The 19,210-nt window shown below is 47.3% G+C and overlaps 3 protein-coding genes across 10 annotated transcripts in view; all 3 read right to left on the minus strand.

Annotated features, from left to right (window-relative positions):
- agap1 (ArfGAP with GTPase domain, ankyrin repeat and PH domain 1) overlaps positions 1–11,789 on the minus strand; it is a 56,728-nt gene extending 44,939 nt beyond the window's left edge. Inside the window, exons 1-2 of one of the 6 annotated variants that reach the window (XM_044109389.1) lie at positions 3,511–7,249; positions 2,416–3,467 (exon numbers count right to left, since the gene is read on the minus strand). In XM_044109389.1, coding sequence (XP_043965324.1) covers positions 2,416–3,199 — 784 coding nt within the window. In that variant the 5' untranslated portion in view covers positions 3,200–3,467; positions 3,511–7,249. Of the gene's footprint in view, positions 1–2,415; positions 8,287–10,820 lie in introns of those variants that run through there. The other 5 variants (XM_044109392.1, XM_044109393.1, XM_044109390.1 and 2 more) reach the window with 5 other exon arrangements.
- Positions 11,790–12,710: 921 nt separating this feature from the next.
- On the minus strand, positions 12,711–15,252 carry LOC122826969 (fas apoptotic inhibitory molecule 1-like). 3 transcript variants are annotated; one of them, XM_044109398.1, is made up of 4 exons: positions 14,890–15,252; positions 13,723–13,951; positions 13,601–13,650; positions 12,711–13,020 (listed from the first exon to the last, which is right to left on the minus strand). In XM_044109398.1, the coding sequence occupies exons 1-4, from the start codon at positions 15,004–15,006 to the stop codon at positions 12,871–12,873; spliced, it is 546 nt and encodes a 181-aa protein (XP_043965333.1). In that variant the 5' UTR covers positions 15,007–15,252; the 3' UTR covers positions 12,711–12,870. The 3 variants fall into 3 exon arrangements, with proteins under 3 accessions (XP_043965333.1, XP_043965334.1, XP_043965335.1); XM_044109399.1 differs by having other exon boundaries at positions 13,723–14,020; positions 14,890–14,992; XM_044109400.1 differs by lacking the exon at positions 14,890–15,252 and adding an exon at positions 14,186–14,875.
- Positions 15,253–15,647: 395 nt separating this feature from the next.
- On the minus strand, positions 15,648–19,092 carry LOC122826972 (ras-related protein O-RAL-like). Its single transcript, XM_044109405.1, has 5 exons — positions 18,909–19,092; positions 17,831–18,050; positions 17,554–17,762; positions 16,111–16,285; positions 15,648–16,037 (listed from the first exon to the last, which is right to left on the minus strand). The coding sequence occupies exons 2-5, from the start codon at positions 17,942–17,944 to the stop codon at positions 15,933–15,935; spliced, it is 603 nt and encodes a 200-aa protein (XP_043965340.1). The 5' UTR covers positions 17,945–18,050; positions 18,909–19,092; the 3' UTR covers positions 15,648–15,932.
- Between the last annotated feature and the right edge of the window lie 118 nt (positions 19,093–19,210).

Here is a 19,210-nt window from a genome sequence, read left to right on the forward strand (position 1 = left end):
CAGGTCAACCTGTCTGACAGGTAACACACCTGGAGGAAGAGGAGCGGTTCTTCATCATCAGCTGCTCTGTCTGCGATTCGTCCTCCTGATGACACTACAGGTAGGGGGTCCAACATGCGGCCCGGGGGCCATGTGTGGCCCCTGATTGAGAAACTGAGGCCCTGAGGCAGAATCACTGCCTAAACTCAGATCTCCATGGCAACGCCATAATTTACATGGAAAAGGTTTGGACACCAAACTAGAGGACTGCTGACCCAGAGGCAGGTCTCTGGACCCAGAACCAGAACCAGAGTATCAGAACCAGACCTGCCCTGATCTGGTGTCTGAGCAGCAGAACCAGAACAGGTCCAAACAGAACCAGCAGAGGAGCCATGATCCCATCAGATTCAGAGCAGAACAAACGATCAGCGTGAAGAGCAGGAAACACTGACAGGCTATCACACACACACACACACACACACACACACACACACACACACACACACACACACACACACAGTGTGACCTATATCTGAGCCTGAAATCAGCCGACCATCCCCCCTCCCCCGCCTGCTGCTGGCAGCATGCCGCCTGGCTGCTCCTCTTCCTGCTCCTGACGCTCCACTCCAGCCGGGTTCTGGCCCTCCTCTCAGGGCGGCCTGGAGGCTGGGGGCGTCCGGCTGAGATGAGCCGGGCCGGCCTTGGTTCTGTTGGACTTTGGACCATCATCCTGCAGGCAGCAGTACCAGCAGGTTCTGACTCCTCCAGGAAACAGGAGCAACGGGTCCTGATGGGACCGAGCCGGGTCAGAGAGGTTCTGGTCCATTACTCTTCAGTTTTATTCCTCCTGGACTTTGAGTTTTAATTAGTTTTACAGTTTATGTACCAGGTTTATTAGTTAAACATTGTTTAGTTTTTTGTAAGTGTTGTGATTATGTTTCCATAATAAATATATTCATTCATTATTGATCAACCAGCTGCCTGGACTTTCTAAACTTTTCTCAATTTGTAGCTCCGTATTTTCCCATCATCAAACTGAAATGCTAATAAATAAAACAGTAGAACAAAAGATATTATTTATAGAATTTAGTTTGATAAAAGCACAATATGGTTCATAGTTTTTCCATTAGTTACAGTTTATATGTTTCACTTTTCATGAGTTTCAGTTTTCCTCCTTTAGCGTTAGCTTGAGCTAACTGTCCTGTTTCTACCGTCATGCTAACACCTCCGGCTGAGCTACAAATCAGGAGATCTGCACATGCTCAGGACCGTCTGTACCAACAGCCAATCACAGGCTGGGATTTTCTCGTCCAATCAGAGCTCTCCTTATAAATACTGGCTAAGGAACCAATCACAGCCAGCAACTCTAACTGCTGCAACAAAACAGCAAAAAACATTTTAGACAACAAACAATTTAACTTTGAGAAGATTTAGTGAAGTTTTAACTATCATGACTTTATTTTAGGTAATAATTATTTTAATTTAATTCAGTTTGAAATCTGACCACAATTAAAATTTTAAACTGATTCAGCTCAATAAGAACCACAAACAGAACCAGAACCAGAACCAGAACCAGAAGAAGGACCAGAACCAGAACCAGGACTAGTAACAGATCCAGTCCTGAGACCCGGGTCCTGCTGGACCGGGCCGGCTGTCTGGCCCGTCCTGACTCAGCCTCAGACTCTTTATTTTTAGATGTTTGTCAGAAGTTTTACTTCCTGGTTCTGACCCAGTACTCTGGGCTCTTATTGTGAAGGAGCCTCCAGCTGGCTGAGCTTCAGGATAACTGGATCAGCTCGGCGTCCCAGTCTGACCGGGTCAGACGCTGGTTCCAGAGCGGGTCGGGTCAGCGGGTCAGTAGCAGGGGGCGGGGCCTGTGAGGACGACCCGCCTGATTGGCTGGAACCTCAGGAAGTGAATCACAGAGCACAGTGGACGATGTGTGATGCTGCGGGACCAGAACCAGAACCAGTTCAATAAACCCTGAGGGCTGAGAGCAACACTGCTGACCTCATTTCCTGTCACTGAAGCTGCTACTGAGCGCGCTCAGTTCTCCTGTCAGGAGGACGTTACTTCTGCTTGGCCGAGGATGTAGGTCACACACACACACACACACACACACACACACACACACTCAGGTGTGTGAAGAATCCCAGAAATGTTTCCTCCCTCTGAGCCGTCGGTCCAGCTTCTGCCTGGAGATATTTACCCAGAATTATGATTCTGGGTAAACGTCTCATAATCCAGAGTAAATATATAATTCAGATTATTTATATACTGTATATAATATAGTAATATAAAATATTACTGATCGATAGTTTAGATTTGTGTCATAATCTCGACGGTTTAGATTAAAATAATCTGAATTGAGGATTATCCGACCCGTTTGGACCGGGTGTGCAGCTGCCTCCGGCACGTAGCCAGGGGTGTGGTTACCGTGGTTGCCATTGGCTCCGCCCCCATCTACGCTCTCCGTGCTGGACGGTGGTGCGCCGTGCCGCAGCGACCTGCCGACCCCGGGGCTCCGGGTCGGGCCGGGCCTGGAGAAGAACCCGCTGAAGAAGCGCCCCAGTCGCCGGTCGCCCCCCCGCGGCGTGGCGCCGTCACCCTGAGCGTCCCGCCGCTGCAGGTCACTGTTGTCCAGCGTGCGGTTCTTGGCGGCGCCGGCCCTCTGGCGGCTCAGCTGGGTCAGCGAGTCGGCCCTGTTGAGGACGGCCCCCACCTCCAGGGTGCGGCTCTTCTCCCGGGTCCTGGGGGGCGGGGCCTGATCAGGGGGCGGGGTCTGTGGCGATCCGTTTTTGGATGCGGCGCGGAGCCGCAGCAGCTCTCCGCTCATCCGGGTCCTGACGCTGAAGCTGAAGCTGCGCTGCAGCAGGCCGGGCTTCGGGAGGGCCCCGGGCAGTGGGGGGCCCCGGTCCTCCATGCTGTGGGCCTTCAGGAGCCTCCTCACCTTGGCGGCGGCGGTTTCGTGCCGCGGTTCGTCGCGCTGCGCCCTGCGGGACGCCCTGAGCCGGCTCAGCTCCAGCTGACCCATGCTGAACGTCCTGAACCTCCTCATGATGCCGCCCTGAGCCGCTGCCGGCTCTGGCTCCTCCTCCTCCAGCCCGCCACTCCCCCGCCCCGCCTCCTCCTCTGAGCCCCCCAGGTTCTCCCTCTTCACCAGCGTCAGGGAGATCCGGTACACGGTCCTCCTCTGAGGCTCTCCCCTCTCCATCAGCATCCTGATGTTCCAGATGTTTCTCACTGACCCGGCTCCTCTCCGGCCGCCATGGCGTCCCTCCCCCTCCGGTCTGCCGCTCCTCCTCCCCCCTGCTTCACCTGGGACCAGAACGCCGCCGCCTCAATGTTTTCAGCTGCCGCTGAGCAACGAGGAGATCCAGAGTGCTGCTGCTGTCTGAGCCGCTCCACTGATCACTGACACCCACACAGAGGGAGGGGAGGAAACCTGGAGCGGAGCGGCAGGAGGAGGAGCTGGGAGGGGAGGAAACCTGGAGCGGAGCGGCAGGAGGAGGAGCTGGGAGGGGAGGAAACCTGGAGCGGAGCGCCAGAGGCGGACTGGGGCGGAGCTACACTCACATCACATCCATCTGACAAACATTCCTGAGAAAGTTTGACGGAGGGAAAACCTGCCTCTACTCTGAGCTCTGAGTTTATTTAAATGTAACGACTAATAAACCAAACAATAACTCCTGGGTGGCCAAATTGTGGCCCGGGGCCATTTGTGGCCCTTCAAATGAGTTTGTTCGGCCCGACTACAAGTCAAGAAAAAATAGAAAATAATTAATAACCAACAAATGATCTTTTTCTTGATAAGCCGACAGTCAAATTATGTTTTTATTTTCATACAAACTGGTTTATTGTTAAACAGGTAAAGCTAAAATAATAAATTAATTTTTAATTCTGGCTCCAGAGTTAAAAGTTTAGATCAACTGAAGGTGTCCAAACTTGCAGGACCATTTTGACTGAAACATTTATTTTTGATCTCTTCCTTCACAAACCAAACAGATCAGGTTCCAGTCCTCATTCCGGTCTCCAGTCCAGGTTTTCCAGCCGGCTCTCTCTCTCTCTCTCTCTCTCTCCCCACAGCGCTGGTTCTTCCTCCTCCTCTTCCTCCCTGCAGCCATGCAGGCTCAGGCAGATCTGCAGCTCCAACAACAGACTCCCAGTCCCAGCTGGTTCCGTCTCCCAGTTTGGGCCGGTTCCTCTGACCAGAACCAGAACCAGAGTAGAACCCAACACGTTCCCTCCATAGAGCCCAGTAGAGCTGCCATGTTGGTCCAGCTGTTTGCAGACGATGCTGTGGTTCCAGTGAAGCTGTGGGAAAATCCCTCAGCCTCTCCGGGTCTCCCAGTGTTCCCAGCAGAACCTCCAGTCTGGGTTCTGACCCGGTTCTCAGACGTCCAACCTGTCCAGCTGGTCACATCACAGATGTTTGTTTATTCTGATGTAACAAAAACTCAACCTGGAGGCGTTGCTTCAATCAAATGTGAATTCATGTGTTCACATGATAACGATGGTGGATGAAACAGTTACAGTTCATTCATTCAGAACTCAGAACCATGGTGGCGCTAGCGCTCATCTGTCAGCCAATCAGAGGAGACGTCAGCGTCTCATTCAGGCCTTGGAGCAAGAAGCCCCGCCTACCTGGGTTCCACTTCCTGTTTTCTTTTTCTGTGTTTCCTGCAGTAGTAACTTGGTCAGACTGTTGACAGGAAAACAACTTTCAACTTTGACCTTTTAGGGTCTGGATCCCTTGAACCAGTTGTAGAGGTCAGAGGTCGTCTGGAGAAGTGGGAGGAGCTAAGCATGAGTTTGTGGAGCCTAATCCTTCATCCTCACCTCAGACCTTCATCATGTTTCCTCCTCTTCTTCCTCACTCTGTGATTTTCATGTGTCACACTGAAAACATTCCCTCCTTCCAGAGTTCTGTTGGAGGTTAAACGGGTCAGAACCTCAGCAGATTCTCCCCTAAGGTTTATCTGCTGACCTCTGACCCCCACAGGACTGACCTTTAGCCCTAGTAGTTGATTAAAGGTGAGAGGCGACTGATTGGTGGATTCTGTTTAGATTTCCTGGTCGTCAATAATCAGTAACGGTTCCACCAGTTTGAACTGAACCCAGTGGAACCGGATCAGAACCAGGAAGCAACTGTTTGGTTTCCTGAATGATAAAAGTTTATTTTGATATATTTACACATCAGATAATTATTGATCTATTGGATAGTTGATCAGAAAACTGAACTGTTCCTCTGTAAATAGTTCTATGAAATACTGAGCTGCTCTCGTCTCCTTCTGATTCACAAAACCAAAAGGACAGACGGAAACATGAAGGATGACAGACCAGCTGAGGTCAGAGCGGCCAGAACCTGAACCGGGTCAGCACCAGGACCTCAGAGCGGTAAAGTCCTGGAAACCAGCAGACTGGCTGCGTGTTGCTGCTGCGTCTCTCTATGCTATGAAATATGCATGCGGCGCTGCAGCGGCTGCCGGAGCGGTCACTGTGAGGAGAACGGCGCCGACCCGGCCCAAACAGAACCAGGCGTTGGCAGCCGATTTTATCCCCCGTGATCCGGAAACTAAAGTCCGGATTTATTCAGATGCAGGTGTGACTGCAGGTGGAACCGAACCAACAACCTGAGCAGCTGCAGCATCTTCCTCCCACACTCTGCCTCACCCTGCAGCCTGGAAACTGGGTCAACCAGCAGCGGGTGGGGGAGGGGCAGCAGCAGGACCCCTGCTGACAGCATCATCACTGTGCACACGCAGGTTTCAGTTTCCAGCAGAAAAAAACTCAAAAACAGCAAAGAAAAGCAGGAAGCAGTGACCAGCAGTGACCAGCAGTGACCAGGAGGGGCAGCAAGGAGGTTCTGTTGGGTCAGGATCCGATCCATGTGAACCCGGACAGGAAGCTCCTGCTCCACCAAGCATATGCTGCTCTGTTGCCATGGAGACCACAGGTCGGGGGGATCCTGTGCCAACCAGGATCAGACCTGGATGTTCTCCTGATGGCTGTGCTTTGACTTTCTGGGCCTTCAGGGACACCGTAGATCCATCTGAAGCCCAAAGCTGCAGCAGGAGCTGACAGAGAGGCAGCTGCAGCACAGATGGAGAGCAGCTCATCACACATTCATGAAGTTATAATACAAACCTTTAATCCTGGAGGAGAGGAGGAGGAGGGACAGGCCGACGGTTCAACTCCCAGGAGAGACTAACAATACAAACCCAGCAGGGAATTCAACCTGCAACTCTCAGACACTGCACAACCTTCATTTGATCAAACATAAAACTCTCTGTTTGCTTTCCACCAAAACATGAGGGAGGGAGAGAGAAAGAAGAAAAGAAAGAAGAAAAGGAAGAAGAAAAGGAAGAAAGAAAAAAAGAGAAAAAGAAAGAAAGAAAGTCAACCAGCTCAGATGAACTTTTCCTATCTGATTTTCAGGTAAATCTGCTTTCCATACAATTCGGTCAACATGAGCTCTGATTGGCCAGTTTCAGCTGAAACCCAACAGGAAGTGGATTTAATCTCCACCAGCGATCAGTGGAAACATGAAGGGCTGTTTGTTTGGTGTCTGACTGCTGACCTTTGACCTCTGTTCATATCAGAGCCTGACTGAACCTTTATGAACAGTAGCTCTCTGCTGCCCCCTGCTGCTCACCACATAGCGCTGCGATCCACAGCCAGCATGACACTCTGCTGTCCCGCTGCCCCGCTGGTTGCCACGGCAACGCGGCTGCAGGCCTGCCTGTGGAACACGTTGCCACGGTAACGAGCATCACTTCCTCAAACAAAACCAGCCAGGTTTATTTTTGGCTGGTTTCCTGTGAAGATGACTCTGAGTCCTGCAGGAAATGATGCCACATCACTTCCTGTTTCTACAGCGTCCAGATCCAGTTTTCATCTTTATGTCATATTAATCTGATAATTAATGCAGAAAAACTGCTTTAATACAAGCAGGAAGAAACTGACCAGATTTTACATCAACAGCAAAATATTATAAAAATGAATTACAAAATTTAAAAAAATTAAAAACTACAAGACAAAAAATCAAAATAATTTTTAAAAATGTAAATTTTAGTTTTTTTAAAATGACTACACATTTTTTAAACTAAAGCTTATGGTCTTTGTGGTTTCTACTATGAATCAGCAGCTGCTTCATTACTATGGAGGACTGCTACTGCCAATAAACAACCACAAATACTGAAATAAACAAATGACTTGAGAAAATGATTAATGTGGAAAATATTACATCCAAAAGTCTAAAAATGAAATTGAAAAAAAATTCAATAAATATAGAATCTGAACAAAATAATTAGGCAAAGAAAAGTAATTATTAAACAAATTTGATTGGAAATGAAAAGAAATGGAAAATTAAATAATATAGTTAGTTATGGTTAAAAGCAACTATGAATAAAGTTTTGGCAGCACCAGTCCTCCGTATCCTGCAGCAGCCTCAGGATTTCTCTGCTGCCAGCTGGAGCAACAACAGCACAGCCAGTAGGAGGCGCTAACACACATCCAGGTGTCCCAACAGGTAGATGGACCAAGCACCTGGACAGCTGGACGCATGGACAGCTGGACGCGTGGACAGCTGGACGCGTGGACAGCTGGACGCGTGGACAGCTGGACGGGTCTCGGCTGCGTCTCCTCGACAGGAAGCATCAACAACAGCCGCGCTGCATCCAGCAGCATAAATAGACTTCCTGTCCCGCTAACACAATGCGGCTCGTTAGCTTACAGCGGCTCCCAGGAGAGGCTGATGATGTCACTTCCTGCCATGGGCCGGGCTCAGGAGCAGAACCGAACCGGGAACAGAAACGTTTACTGCAGGTTTCCAGACAGAGGCCTGACCTGGGTCCAGTTTCCATGGTAACGGGCCAGCAGTTCACCGTCTGATAGAGAAGTGACACTTCCTCCTCTGGCTGGTAGAAACCAGAACCAGAACCAGAACCAGGGATTCGACTGGACCAGTTTTACTCTTCTCTGTTGTTCTTCTTAATATTAATGTTATTAATATTACTATTATCAGCAGTAATATTAATACTATCTGTACTATTTTCTTTTCTCATTCTTCCTGGTTTCACTTCAAACTTCTTTAAACTTTTATTTATTTTCTCTTTTATTAAACTTCTGCTTATTTTAACATTTTATTTACAGATTAAATCTAACAATATTTTATCATACTTGATATTTTCATCTAATTTTTAATACAAAAATCCTGAAAGACATTTTGCTAAAGTCAAACATTTAAGTTTATTAATTTTCATCTAATATTTTCTACATCTTAAAGAATCTATTTTTACAACTATTACAATTATTATTATTATTATTAATCTACAGTTTAGTATTTAACATTTTCATTTATTTTCTTCCTTTTACATTTAAATTTTTTATTATTTTTATTTTAATATGTTTTTTCTATTTTTTAATACTAACACTAATAAATGTACTATAATTATCTTTCTTACTTTTACATTGTTAGGATTTTACTTAATTTTAAATGTATTAATATTTTCAACATTTAACTCTTTAAATATTTTTTTTATAAATCTTCTGTTTTGTATTTCAACATTTTATTATCTTTTTTCTCTTTGTTTCTTTTTCTAATCACTTTTTTCCACTAAATTCTTTTATTTTTACACCGTTTTCTCCCAGGACTTTCTGCAGTTTATTCTCTGTGACCTCTGACCTTTGTTTGGGCTGAAGAACCGGTCTGGTGAGCCCAAACATCCAGAACCAGAACTCTGAAACAAACTACTTCCTGTTGGCTGATGCGTTTAAGGACGGTAGAAACATTCGTATTTTCCAGCCTCACAGCAGCAGCTTTTGTTCAGATCAAAATGCCGTTGCCATGGAGACGGGCTAGCTTAAAAAACCTGAAGTGGGATTAAATAATGAGTCATCTGCAGCTGTTTCCTCTCAGGTTCATCAGGTTTCCAACAGCAACCGGCCTCAAAGAGGTGCCTGAGTCGACCAATCAGGCGGCTCCGTGCTGCTCTGATGCTTTCCAGGATGAAACATCTGGAACATCAACATCTGGAACATCAACACGGCCGATAATCTGGGCTGCTGCAGATTAACACAAACTAATCCCAGTTCAGCTCTGACTGGTTGAACTGGGATCCAGCTGTGGCTCCTGCCTGCACATCAGTCCAGATGTTCCTGCTGGATCCAACATCTGCCGCTATAATCACATCAGGATCCACTGAGCGCGCTCAGTACACTCCGGCCTGACGGTGACTCATCCTCATCATCATCAGCATCATCAGCATCTTCCTCTGGAGGACAGACGCTCTGATGTTACATAACGGCCTGAAGCAGCTTTACAGCCGCTCAGGTTACACAACCAGAACCAGAACCAGAACCGGATCAGACTGCAGAACTGGCAATGAAATGAAAAAACTCAAACCATCACAATGAATTAGGCAGCTTTGCTCTGGAGCCCCTGGTTGCCATGGTGATTCCCTCCTTTTCTAGGGCCAAAGGTCAAACTCACAGACATTTATCTGGGTCCAGAGAGAGTTCTGACCAGAACCTTCAGGTCCAGCTGCTAGAGAACTGCTCAGCTGATGGGTTCAGGTCCGTCTAATGCTAATGCTAAGCACTCTGACAATGCTAAAGTTAACGTTCTGCTAATAATACATGCTATGCTAATGCTAAACACTCACAAAGCTAAAGTTAACATTCTGTTAATAATACATGCCATGCTAATGCTAAGCACTCTGACAATGCTAAAGTTAACATTCTGCTAATCATGCATGCTATGCTAATGCTAAGCACTGTTGGTTTAACACCAACATTCTGGGTTTAAACCTGAAGCTGCATTTATGTTAGGACTGATTTTAGTCGTCATAGTTACATACAGAACCGGTTCTGGTGGTTTCCAGCAGAACCAGGTAGCACTGCCATGTGTGTTTAAGCAGAACCTCAGCCAGGTTCTGGTTCTTTACGTTGCTTCAGAAACAGAAACCTGAGATCCAGGCTGACAGAGGAAACAAAGGCTGACGGTGAACAAACAGCAGCCGGGCCAACTGGGTCACACGGCCCAGCAGAACAAAGGTCCGCTCAGCTGCTGCGTCCTCTCTGGAGCCAGTACTGAACAGGAAGGGCCCGCTTCAGGATGGATGGACCAGCAAACAACAATGAAGGTTCCTGTGAGGTTCTGGAGGAAACTGCAGCTGCAGCCGGGCTTCTGCCTGGACCGGGCCTGCAGAACCAGCCAGACCTGCAGAACCAACCGGACCTGCAGAACCAACCGGACCTGCAGAACCAACCGGACCTGAAGAACCAACCGGACCTCAGCTCAAATTGAAGTGGTCATTATGTTCTGGCCCACAGCATCACTGTTTGCCCGACTGCGAGTAAAAGCAAAATATCTGGATATTTGATGGAACTATAGGTGATAACGATAAAACATGAATTATTTCTCTCTAGGTGAAAGACGCAGTAACCATAGCAACCTGATCATGCAGGACAGCAGTTACATAACTGAACTGCAGTCAGTCAGATATTCAAACTTACAGATTTGTATCAATACATTAAAATAAAATTTAAAAAAATCAATGGAAAACAATAACAAAACTCACAATTCCAACAATACCGGAGGTTTTAAAATAACGATAAATCACGATAAACGATACGATAACTATTCAGACCAGAACGGACAGCCTCAGTGACCTGGGCCGGGTCAAGCATGTTCAGAACCAACCTAGAGCACTAACACACACACACACACACACACACACACACACACACACACACACACACACCTGCGCGGCTCTCAGCAGCAGGATGTGCAGCAGCCCGGCGGGCCTGCAGAACCTGCATCTCTCCCTCGGTCCTACCTTCGATGGCGATGACGTGCTCCCGGATCTGGTTCTGCAGCAGCGGCTCCTCCACCCGCTCCAGCAGCTCGTAGATGGAGTAGATGTTCGGGTGCACCGACTCGAACCTCTGGATCTCGGATCGGATGGCGGCCGAGTTGGCCAGATGCAGCTGGTAGTTCATCCTGACGGGGGAGACGCGGCTCCAGGAACGGCTTCGGGTTTTCTGGGAACAACTGTAACAATAATCCCGGACTCTGCTCTACATCCCGGGGAGGAGATCCGGGATCCCTCCAGCGGCGGCGGCCAGATGGCAGCTACAGTCCGGGGAAGGCTGCTTGTCCCCGGGGCTTCCCGCTTCCCTGCTCCGCTGCGGTGACAGATGTGCGGCAGGCGGCGGAGCTCCGCTGCCCCATATCCTTCCAGGCCGGGCTGGATAACCGGGCCGCTGGGAGTCCTGCAGCCGGATTAAACGGAGCTTCCAGCGGAACTTTGAGTCATAACTGACCGGAGGAGGAGGATGACAAACGGCCTGGTGGATGCTAGCTGGCTAAAGCTAACTAGCTGTAGCTCCCAGCAGCCGGGAGGAAAACTGGGAAAAGTCGCCGAATTCCAGGGGTGAGAGTCGGCGTCACATCAGGCCAGAGAGCGGGGTTTAACCGCAAACAACATGCGGGAAAAGAGTCGCGGGTCGGGGCTCGGTAATCAGTCTGCGGGGCTAGTTTGGATCCCTGCTCCTTGTTTTGTCTCCCTGCTGTTAAAAAGCTCCGGATAACCTTCCCGGTTCGGCTGGAAACTTAGCGGAAAGAACCAACAGGAGGTACCGTGTGACCCAGGACTACCGAACCGGGTCAAAGCGTCAGGTATGTCCCGCGACCAGAACCCAAACACCGCTCTTGTCCGGCTCCTTCAGCGCGGTGAGCTCAGTCCAGGATACACCGAAGATCCCAGCCGGGATTTCCTCCAGGACCATCAATCACACACGACCAAATAAAGACATCCGGTTTAACCTTTCAAAATAAAACAACTTAGTTTAATTTCCAGCTTCACTGACTTGTTTATCCTCATTAATTTCTGGTAATTTCAGCGAAAATCAAGTTGTTTTCTTAATTTAGTTTCTTCTAATTAAATCAATATATTGGAATTAAATTTAATTTTAGTCCCATTAAACTTGAATCAACAGTTTCTTTCAGCTACAAGCTTTACTTTGTGCTAAATAAATGTAATCAACTTTATCTCAGTAATCCAACTGAAATTAAACAGAGCAGACAGTTTAACTCAACACAAACGGTTTAATCCCTTCAGTTTAACTCAGATTAAATTCGTAATATTTCTGTTCAGCTGAAATGAACTCAGTTTGTTTGAATTAGTTCCAGTTAAACCAGTTTATGTTGCATCACCTTAACTTTAACACATTTTATTTTCAGTTTATTTCGAGTCAGTTTGCCCAGCGACAGACTGGTGACCTGTCCAGATGACCCCGCCTGTCGTAGGTGGAGTGGAACCAGCAACCCTCCCGACCCCATTAGGGACAAGGGTGACCAGAAAATGGATGGATGGATTCGAGTAAGTTTGAAACCAAAATATCCAAAATTTCCATTAATGTGTTCAGTTTGTTTAATTTTAGTTTATTGAAGTCAAATTTTACATTCTGTAATTTCCATATAAACTAACATTAACGTTAGTTACTTTATTGATGAGTTATTATTTTCATCCAACAGGCAAAGAGTGAAGCAACATCTGTTTTTACTTGGTCAGAAATTTAAAAAAACTAAATCGGTATCGAGCTTTTATTTTGAAGGTCCGGCCAGCCGTGTTCCGGTTTTCCCGCCGTTCTGCTGAACAGCTGCAATTCAGAGATGGAGACTGCGCAAAGATGACCTCTGCCATAGCAACCAGCCATTAACGACCTTTCAGAATAAAATCCCAGCAGATGAGATACAGCTTTATTTGTTAGTCAGAGAAAAAAAACAAGAAGAAGAAGAAGTCCCACATCTGCGAGGCCATCAACAGCGCCCCCTGCTGGGTCTGTCTGAACCTCTGGTCCGGCTCTACTGGTTCTGGTCCGGCTCTACTGGGAGGAAGCAGGAACCTTGAGCCCGTCCAGCAGCAGGCTGTGGTCGATGCCGTTCTTCTTCTTGCCTCCACTGGTGGCCTTGATGCAGCAGGAGTGTTCACCCAGGGTGAAGTGGGTCTCTGTGCCGTCGTCCACAAACTCTCCCTGAGGACAGCAGGAAAAATCCTTATAATTTAATAGGACAAAATTACATCTAAAATAGAATAGAATATACTTTATTGATCCCCAAAGGAAAATTGCTTAAAATAAAAATAAATATTTTAATAAAATAAATAACCCTCAAATAAAAAAATCATGAGAAAAATATTCATTCAACATTAAATTTAAAACAACTAAATTAAAAAGTACAAGTAAAATTAAATAAGAATATTAAATATGTATGTACAGAAAAATAATTTAAAAAACTAGAGAAAATTAAAATAAATTAGTTAAATAAGTTTAGCTTCAGAAAATCAAAACCCACATTAAATAAATAAATTAAATGTTAATATTACTCTTTGCTGCCAGCAGTTTCTACAATAACTGAAGATTTAATGAGTTTAATTTCTCTAAACTAAACTTTAATTTTTAATTGAATTAAAGTTTCTCAACTTTAATTAAATCAGTTATTTTAAAAAGCCTCCTTAAATAAATAAAAAAGTAATTCAGTGGTAGTTTCTGCTGTGGCCTCATGGTGGCGCTCTGGCTCTGGTTCTGGTTCTGGTTCTGGTGGGTTGATTCTCACCGTTGTCTCCACTTTCTGCCCGTTGCACCAAACGTCCATGGTGTCCTTCTCTGTGGGACACAACACAGTCAGTCAGGACGGGTCAGTGTTCAGGTTGACCTCTGACCTCTCTCTGGACTCACCCAGGACGACCCTGCAGTCCGTCCCGTCCACCCGGACCACCCAGGTCTTGGTGGTCTTGGCTCTGTGGTCGATGAACTTCTGCAGGCTCTTCCCGCCGACGGTCAGCGAGTATTGGTAGGCGAAGCCGCCGACGGCCTCGATGTTGATGGTGGCCTTGGTGTCGGCGCCGCCCAGCGAGAACGACTCCTTCCCAACCAGCTTGAACATCCAGTCCTTCCTCATCACCTCCTGCACAGCAAACCGCTTCATTCACCCACTCACCACCACCAAGGAAACTGGAGTGAACCTGACTGCAGTCTGCTTAAAGGGACGGTACAGTTAAATGGACGGTATGGAAACTACAAGCCAAGACAAACGCAGACCAGACAACCGAAGTGTCCGCTGTCCCACACCAGGACAAACTCCACACTGGAGGTTCACCAGCCAGTGAGTTTCCACTCCAACGTCCTGGACTGGAGTCACCTGAGGATCCTCCATGGCCCCCAAAGACCACCAGCCAGACCGGCCACACCAGAGGACCAGGTCCAGTCCTCCATTCAAGACACGTCAACTGAACAACCCAACAACGTCCAGAACCTTTAGCTCCTCGGGTCCAACCTCAGTCCCGCCTGCTAGATTTTCCAGCTATTTTAGCTCCGTCTCCTCCACATAGAACTAGATTAAACAGATCCTCAAAGTGTTCCTTCAACCATCCAGCATTACCCTGAGACCAGATCTTCAATGTGTCCGGTTTTCTAGGACTTCCACTGCTCCAGTACCTGTTTACTGGTTTCCTACTCTAAGACCCAAAGGCTCGGTTCTCCAGGTTACAGATTCTATCACCGCTGGTCTCTACTGGACCTTCTGTCTGCCGCCATCACATCTGGAAGCTACATCTACACAGGAAGCCCAGACGGTCCAATCAGTAGTCCTGAGAAGACGAGCGAAGTTCTCCTGGAGGTGATCTGGTGATCCAACATGGACTGATTCAGTGACCAGAACCTCGGTGGTTGGTAGTAACCCAGTCCTGTTGGGTTTGGATGTTTCCATCATTAAACCGTCACCAGAACCTCACTGAAGACCCAGAAACCCAGTTCTGATGGCTTCAGTTTGCCCTGACGTCACACTGAGCCCTATCTGGTCCTAGTTCTGGTTCTGTGAAATCGGAACCAGCTCTCAGACCTCACCGTCCCGTTGACGTAGACGACCCGTTTCCCTGAGGTGGTGCCGTGATCGAACTCGACCCGATAGACGCCGTCGCTCAGAGCCACGTCCCACACGGCCACCGCGTCTCCACACGGCATCCTGGACTCCTGGGCCGAACCGGAGCGGTTCTGAGCAGCCGCGAGGCGGAGGAACCGGGTCCTGCCGCCTCAGCAGGAGCGTGATTACAGTAAGAGGCTTAGAGGAGGACGAGCTGCGGGTGTCAGAACCGGAACCATTCACAGGACACAGCGCCACCTGGTGGCCAGAGGGAAACCTGCTGCTGACATTTTAACATTTCACCTTAAAGATTTAAAAGATTTAAAACTAAATACTGTAAATATAATTAATTCAACTGGAGACCACAGATCTTCAACATGAATAAATATTCTGACAAATAACAGACTATTTTAAAAACATATTTATCATTTGAAAATAATCAAGGATTTAATAAATATTTTTCTTCTACCAAAAATAAAATATATTTAAATATTTGTTTTTCAATTTCTTCCCCTTTTATAATCATTTTCACGTTTCTGATTATTTATAAAAAGTTGCTGAACTACTAGATTATTTTCAAATTTGGATCTTAAGGTTTTTAATAATTTACTTTATATAATTTAATATATATATTTGAAATAGTTTTTTTATATAAAGTCTATTTTTATATTTGATGTTCCTGCTGGTGATTAAAGTTTATTTTAGTATTTTACAGTAAATGAAGTGAAATTCAGGAGAAAAGTGTTTTTCTAACAGAACTTGATTTAATCAGATATAAACAATAATAATGAGTGTTGGTGCAGAATAACAACAATATTCATAATAATAATAATAATATTCCTATTTCCCAGAGGAGCTGGAAGCCGAGTTCCCTTAGAGTCCGATTCTGTGGCATGATTACAGAGTTTAACACCAAGCTTGATTGGAGTCGGGGTCAGAGGTCACCAGGCTGCAGACGAGTGTTTCAGGAATGTGAGCAGAGATAAATAAGAGCCGAGCGCCGCGGTCTGAGCGCGCTCAGTTCCACCTACAGCACGCAGCAGCGCCGCTTCTTCCTGCCGCCGCTCGGCCCGTTCTCTTTGCTTTCCGCCATTTTCTTCTTACGGACTTCCCTCATGAGGTCGAAGAACACCTACAGAGGGAGGGCAAAGGTCAGGCAGGTGGAGGGGCAGAGGTCAGAGGTCGTCCTCCGCCACGACGCTCACCTTGTCCACGTTGGCTCTGGTCTTGGCCGACGTCTCGACGTACGGGACGCCCCAGGCGGACGCCTTGGCCGTGGCGTCGTCCACGCTCACCTGGCGCCGGTCCTCCAGGTCCGACTTGTTCCCGACCACCAGCAGCGGGATCGCCTCCTCCTCCTTCACCCGGACGATCTGCTCCCTGCAGCCAGCGGGGACACACGGCCTAGTTAAAGCCCGCAAACAGGGAGAAGAACCTGGTTTCTGTCAGAGCACAGGGCTGCTTCTGATTGGCTACTCAGCTCCCCTGACGGCTCCTCCCCAAATCATCCCAAATCATCACCGCCGTCCATTTTCACGGCAGATTAACTAGAAAATTACAGAAAAATTTATTTAGATTTTTAACGAATAGATTTATTTTTTTCAAAAATGCAATCTTATTTTTTACAGGACCAGACTAGATTGAAAATCTGTAAATTTAAATGTTTCAAAAGTCAAAAACTGGCGTAGGCGACAGCGTGACCCGGGTTTGGAGGCCCTGAGTCCTCGACGCAGGTTCGATTCCCGGACCCGCATGTCGCATGTCTTCCACACTTTCCTGCGTTCATATGAGGGAAACTAGAGACACTAAAGAAAAACAAAAAACAAACTCAAAAAAGTCAAAAAATTGAAAGAAAAATAAATAAAAAAATTGAAATCTCAGAAATGAGATAAAATGTTTGTAGAAAATTTCTGAGATTAATGTTGGTGTTAATGTTAATTGGTGAAGATTTACTTTGTCCTATTTCTATTACTATAATAACTTCCTGAAGATGGAAATAAAAATATCCTTTATTGTTCAGTCGGGAAATTCAGGAAAATGTTTTTTATATATTCATGTTTCTGATTGGCTGCCAGTTAAATTTATTAATCTGATTTGTTTGTTAATCTGGAAATAAAAACATCTGACCAGAAAAAGACTGGATTAATATGAAATATTAGATATTTTCTCCTCCGAAGGAGCACTGAGGTGTAAATGTGTCTGTTTCTACATTTAAAAATCAGATCTTAAAGTCATGATGACGATGCCTGAAAACGAGGAAGTTATGAACCAAACGGAGAAAAGTAACTGTCACTTTTTAACAGTTAGCTGATTCAATCATAAACAGTAAATCAGCTGGAGAATCTGGGCAGGATTAGTGTTCCGTAGAACCAGAAGAGGGATGACAGACATGGCAACGTGTCGGAGCGTCTCAGACGGTTCCTTCCTGGATGTGAAAACTGGACTTTCAGGTTCAGTTTAAGTCTGAAGTGATTAAAACGTCGTTTTATCGTAAATTCACCTCAAACTTCAAACTTTTAGACAAACGACTTCAGGAAAACAATTTGAATCGATCCGTCGGGGTTAAACGGAGCCGAGTGAGACGCTCCTATCCGCTCTGGTTCTGGTACCAGACCCAGACCCCTGCGTTACCACGGTGACGGTCAGACCTGAACTCGGTTATGGCGGTGAAGGACTCCTGCTCAGTGATGGAGAAGACGAGCAGGAAGCCCTCGCCGCAGCGGAAGTAGTTGTCCCTGATGGCGGCGTAGTCCTCCTGCCCCGCCGTGTCCAGGATGTCGATCTGGACCTCCTCCCCGTCCAGAACCACCTTCTTCCTGTAGCTGTCTGCCTTGGTGGGCTCGTAGTCCTCCACGAACTGCGACAGAGCGGACAGATAGCTCACAGAAGCCAGGGGCATGATGGGAAACGTAGTGAGAGGCTCACCTCGTCGTACATGAACTGCAGCGTCAGCGCCGACTTCCCCACGCCGCCGCTGCCCACCATGATGACCTTGTGGAGGGTCAGCGAGTTCTGGCCCTTATTCTTACCGGAGGACATGGTTCCGGTCCGGTTGGTCCAGTTGGGACAGAATCAGAACCGGTCCTGACACCAAACCAGGACTCAGCTCCTCTAAAGCTGACTGGCTCAAACCAAACGACACTTCCTGCACAGAAACACAAGCAGTCAGACACCAACAGCACCGGGCCGGGTCGAGGAGGTTCTACTGGACCCTGGAACAGGAAGAGGTCCATCAGAACTTCCCAGGTCAAAGTTCACCGGGTACTGCCTCCAGTCAGAGCGCCGGGCAACACGTTTCTCTGTTCTGGTGTCTTCAGAACCGGTTCTGATCCAGACTGTCTCTGAATGATAATTGAAAACAGCCAGAGTGGATCTTCTCACTTTACTTTATCCTGGTGTCATCAGAACCGGGTCCTGACAGAACCTGTCCAACAGTTGCCTGCTCCTGGCTGGACTTCCTGCAGTAGAAACGTGTTTCCCAGTCGAGGTTCTGGAGCCGTGGTTCTGATTCAGACTCAGTCTGGGCCTCAGAGCTGCTGTGGAATGACCCACTTGACCTTATCAGTGATGTCAATGGGGCTCAGTGAGGGGCGACCCAAACCAGCATGAGCAGCCAGACCAGAACCAGTCCAACCAGAACCGGCTCAGATGTGACCCGGAACGGTCCAGTGATCAGAATCAGGAACTGTCGGCGTCGTTACTCAGCTTCCTCTGAACCAGCAGCTGGAAACCAGTTTCTAAACATTCTGCTACACATTCCCGCCTTCAGCGGCAGCGGCGCCTCTGATTGGCTCAGGAAGCCAGCGGAACTCCCCTCTGAAGGCTCCTATTGGCTACTTCCCCCGTCACTCTGAGCCCTGTGTTTGCTAGGCAGTTAGGCAGCAACAGATAACGCTTCTCTGCTCAGGGTACTTGAGTTAAAATAGACCGGTAAACGCTTCTTTCAGCGGAACGGAGAGTCCCACAGTGACCGAAACAATCTGGAGAAACTCCAGTAACTCACCCGCTGCCGTGTTTCCCAGTCGTCCTCCCAGAAATCCGTCTCAGAAAACTTTTACAAGTTGATCATCAGACTGAGCGCCCCACCTTTACCCGGACCTACACAGATCGTTTATATCCGCGAAGATGGGTCCTCTGACCAAGAACCTGTCGAAGACGGGGATTCTGATCGCCTCTGGTTACTGTAGGAACAAACAACAAGTCTAATAGACCCTAGTTAAACAAATATTGTTCTTATTGTTGCTTAAACCACAGAGACACGCGAAGGTAGCTTAGTTATATGACTTACAACAAAATTAAAACTGT

The sequence above is a fragment of the Gambusia affinis genome, linkage group LG24, assembly GCF_019740435.1.
Source record: "Gambusia affinis linkage group LG24, SWU_Gaff_1.0, whole genome shotgun sequence".
Classification (NCBI taxonomy): Eukaryota; Metazoa; Chordata; class Actinopteri; order Cyprinodontiformes; family Poeciliidae; genus Gambusia; species Gambusia affinis.